The 4212-nt window shown below is 43.4% G+C and overlaps 1 protein-coding gene across 2 annotated transcripts; it reads right to left on the reverse strand.

Moving 5' to 3' along the window:
- Positions 1–300: 300 nt before the first annotated feature.
- On the reverse strand, positions 301–2833 carry LOC100282423 (uncharacterized). Of its 2 annotated transcripts, XM_008678162.4 has the most exons (3): positions 2497–2828; positions 967–1414; positions 301–854 (listed from the first exon to the last, which is right to left on the reverse strand). In XM_008678162.4, the coding sequence occupies exons 1-3, from the start codon at positions 2632–2634 to the stop codon at positions 844–846; spliced, it is 597 nt and encodes a 198-aa protein (XP_008676384.1). In that variant the 5' UTR covers positions 2635–2828; the 3' UTR covers positions 301–843. The 2 variants fall into 2 exon arrangements, with proteins under 2 accessions (XP_008676384.1, NP_001148806.1); NM_001155334.2 differs by having other exon boundaries at positions 303–1414; positions 2497–2833.
- Positions 2834–4212: the final 1379 nt, after the last annotated feature.

Consider the following 4212-nt stretch of genomic DNA (forward strand, 5'->3'; position numbering starts at 1 on the left):
CTACAGTTCAAGTTTTTTTTATTGAAAGAGTAACAAAAACTGAATTTCTGAATAACCTCTTTGGTAGTTTTGTAAGGCGGTTTTGGAAGGAAAGGGTACAGACAAATCTTACTTTTCTTGTTTCCTCTGACGTTTCTGAGTCCGAAGTTGAAATTCGGGAGAACACAGTAGGCAAACTACATATTTTTCCCTTTGGTTATTTTGCTTCCCCAACTGAAACCAAATTGCATGAGTGCGTGCACGGGCAAGGAGAGAAAGTAATTAAATCGCCACAGCATCTCAATAACAAGCTCAACATCATCACCTTCCTAACTCGATATGATGGCATTAAACAACAATGATCTTACAGCTACATATATTTTATGCTTTGTAATATTTGAAAGACCATGGGACATCGCTCTGATTACTCCAGGGGTATCAACTAGTACAGTCTACAGATAATGTTACGTTCCCTGATATCCAATGGTACTTACAAACGAACTGACAAATTCTAGGAGCATGGGATAACTTCGTTTCTCCAAAGCATATAACTACAACACAAGCAACCTCCCTATTAGTTCTGTACAATTCCGCAGCAACATTAATTCTTGCTGAGGATTGAAGTTCGCTATTTTCATCATTTAGCAAGCTAATGTTCTACCTACTGCAGACACCTGCTTGGCAATCCAGTATATGATAGAGACGGGCACAGCAATAAATCAAACCAAGGGTTAGCAGGTGTCTGCATACTGGACCTTCGATTTACCAATAAACCAGTATATGAATAAACCAAGTGTATATGTTGCATACTGGACCTTCGATTTACCAATCTGTCCATTATGATCAGCGATTAAACCGTAAGGTTTAGGAAATTTCTGCAGTAGGTGCATGTGATCTCATTCAGATGACAACTCAAAAGCATGGGCAAGTCGCATAGAAGAGGCTATTCGGTAGCCATTTGAGATTCGGGGCAATAGGGTTATTCACCTTGCAGCACAACCATGAGTTCTCCACCTTGGCTGAGCACACTGTCAAGGAACCCAATCACGTTTTCTTGGTCCTTAAACTGCTTGGGTTCAGAAAGATCACTGTCCAAATTAAACCAGATGCCATCAATGCGTCGAATTGCCACCCAATGCCTGCCAGTCCAAAGCCCCCTGAACCTCCTGATAGGTACATTGATCACCAGGCCTACCAATGTTTCTGCATTCAGATCAACCGATGATGCCCCTTTACGACGATCATGCCAAACCACCTTCTTGTTTCTAGCTTCTAATGCTGTGATGAGAACATTCACATCATAGTTCCCAGTTATAACATTGTGGTGAGGTTTAAAAATGAATGGTAGAGGAGTCCACTGGCCCTTGTTTGGATCATTGAGAACAAGATTTCCAGCGATGCCGTCCAACTCAGCACGGGTGAAACATTCCTTTTCCTGAACCTCAGAAAACATAACTGACACAGTTAGTCTACAGAAGTCAGATAAAAGTATGGCACACCAAAGTAAGAAACATATTACAAAGAAAAATGAACTGCCGTTTTCAGAGATTCATGATTTCATAACATATCTATTGGGTAAGCGAAAGAGCAAAACCATTTCTATGTACGTAAATCATAATATTGTTTATTTTTAGAAGAATATACAAGTCTAGGTGCTCTGCAGCAGATGAAACCAGTGGCGGATCAAGAACCAGATCAAAGAGTGGGCTGGATTATGGATTGGGGAGGCTAGAGATGGCCATAATATGAATGAATGGAGCCACCGCGAAGATGATGCGCGAATTGCAAACATGTGTGATGGCCTGATGGGTCTGCAACGTGCTGTGATGCGCCCGCGTCTTGTAATTGCGGGCCCTCTTTCTATGACTATGCTGAAATTACTACAGGGTACTAAGTACTAATTGGGTTGCTGGACCGGGGTTGCGGCTCTGCCAGCTCCGGTCCTGGATCCACCCCTGGGTGAAATGTCCGTGAATGGTGACCATTTTTATATGCTTTCGTGAATTGTGAATTGTCCATGTTGTTTCAGTAACCCAGACTACATAATCTTTGAAGCACCTTGCAATTTAACACATAACCAATAGAGTTAACGAGTCTACATGATCTATTTCTCCCGGGTTTATTAAATTCATGTTTCACAAGCAAATCTTGCCAAACTTTATACCACCGACGGGTGAAAAAGAAGGGTGCAGAACGGATGAGCAGTACACATAAATGTGCGTCCAAATAGCATGATAAACATGCAGTAACCAGCTGGATTCGATTCAATCCATATATAAATATGAGATAAACTAATGGAGTGGAGCACAACGCCCAACTACTAACAATTTCAACAAGCAACTCAATCAGTCCCTCTCTGGAAATCGATAGTCACCAGGGGCAATTTGGAACTAAAGAGGATATGCATGGGCCAAATTTCATCTAAAGGAAGCAATAAGCACCGCGCGCAAATAGAACATAATCATGAAGTCAAGGGGATACAGATAATGGTAGAAATTAGAAAGAGATAGGATCCACCTGCATAAGGTTGTTGAGAGCATGGAGGAGACAGAATTGCAGCCTCTGCCTCTCATGATACACCTTGCCGCTGCCGCTTTCCCCCGCGCCAGATCCTGCCTCACCTTGCTTTGCTTCCGATTTGGCTCCCGGTTCCATGCCTCGATGCTCGATGGGGCTGGGTCGCTGCCACGCAGGGACAAAACCTGAAACCCCACAGGTTACGCGCCGTCGCGCCCCACTCCGCGTCTCCGCTGCCCGGCTGGCCGTTTTATCGGCGGCGCCGCCGTTGCAGCGATATTAGGCTGTCCACTCATGAATTTTTATATTATATTTTATTCTAGTCAGCAAATCCTCTACTCTACCTCACAATCTTCAACATTAATATTTGTTGGCGGCCTTCGGCTTCCGAAGGTCCTCAAAAACATGATTTAACAATGTTTTCCAAGTGAAATGTGTGAGCAGGTATCTTCGGAATTGGATTACGAGTATATAAGATTAAGGCCAAGACGAAGCTTGAGTGGGACGGAAGGTGATTGTGACGAAGGAAAAGATCATTACGAAGCTATGCACAGAAGAGCTTTGACATAACGGCGGAAAGGGAAACCGACTTAAAGATGAAAAACCAGATTAGACCTCGAAGAATTACTATAGAGTTATTTATAAACGTAAAGGGCATTAATGTAATCTTGCATGGGCTGCGACCCGCGCCTATAAATAGATGAACAGTACTCCCGTACTGTTCACGCTGACTCGACATTTGCTTTTGGCGCCATACTTGTATTTTCACTCCTTCAAGCCGAAGGTACATTTGTAATTTAATATTGTTTGTACAAATAAGATAAATGGAAATAGATTAATAATAATGTTCACAAAAGATTATATTATTTTCTGTACTTTATATGAATGTTCTTCATCTTTCATCATGATCATGAAGGCATGTCTTTCATAATCTTCGTCCTAGATTCATTAGATCCGAAGGGAAATAATGACCCGAAGGATGAAGGGCTTTGGCATTTAACATTTTATGTTGCCTTGTTCTTGATTCATAGCATTTGAGAACAAGTCCCCAACATTGGCGCCCACCTCCGGTGAACTCACTTCCATTTTTTGAGATTTGAATACCTTCGGCAAGCATCACCTTCGTCATGCCGCCGAAGAAAGCTTCAGCAACAGGGGCTGCCACTCTGCAGCCGTTGGATCCCAATCAGGACGTCCTTTCCCTTAGGGAGGTCCGAAGCCAGGAGAGGAAGGCCGCTAGTCCAACACCTCCGGAGGATGACTTGGATCAGGAGATCCAAAACCTAGAGATCCTTCAGCAGCAGGTGCAACGAAAAAAGGAGAAGATGACTCGTTTAGCTGATCTTCAGAGACAGATAGATGAAGCTTCGGAGGAGGTTCGTCATCTTGTTCAAGATGATCAGAACCGAAGGCCTCCGCGCAGAGAGCTTCATCAAGAAGGTTTTTACAATGAGGACGACTGGTATGAAGATTTCCATCATGGAAACTTTGCTTTCGATGATGCTTCTCCTCTTTCAACAGAATTGCAGGCTACACCATGGCCCCAGTCTTACAAGTCACCCCAGCTCCCCATGTACGACGGTCGTACAGACCCAAAGCAATTTTTAATGAGTTATGAAGCAACCATATCTTCGTATGGTGGCAATACTGCAGTCATGGCAAAGTCTTTTGTCATGGCCGTCAAGAGTGTCGCTCAGACCTGGTACTCCTCTCTCC

This window comes from Zea mays, chromosome 1, assembly GCF_902167145.1.
Source record: "Zea mays cultivar B73 chromosome 1, Zm-B73-REFERENCE-NAM-5.0, whole genome shotgun sequence".
NCBI lineage: Eukaryota > Viridiplantae > Streptophyta > Magnoliopsida > Poales > Poaceae > Zea > Zea mays.

Excerpts from the sequence above, each read along its gene's own strand:
- LOC100282423 (XM_008678162.4), bottom strand. The coding sequence starts at position 2,634 with ATGGAACCGGGAGCCAAATCGGAAGCAAAGCAAGGTGAGGCAGGATCT. Across the intron at positions 1,415-2,496 it reads CTCTCAACAACCTTATGCAG|GAAAAGGAATGTTTCACCCG; the intron begins GTGGATCCTATC and ends TCTGAGGTTCAG.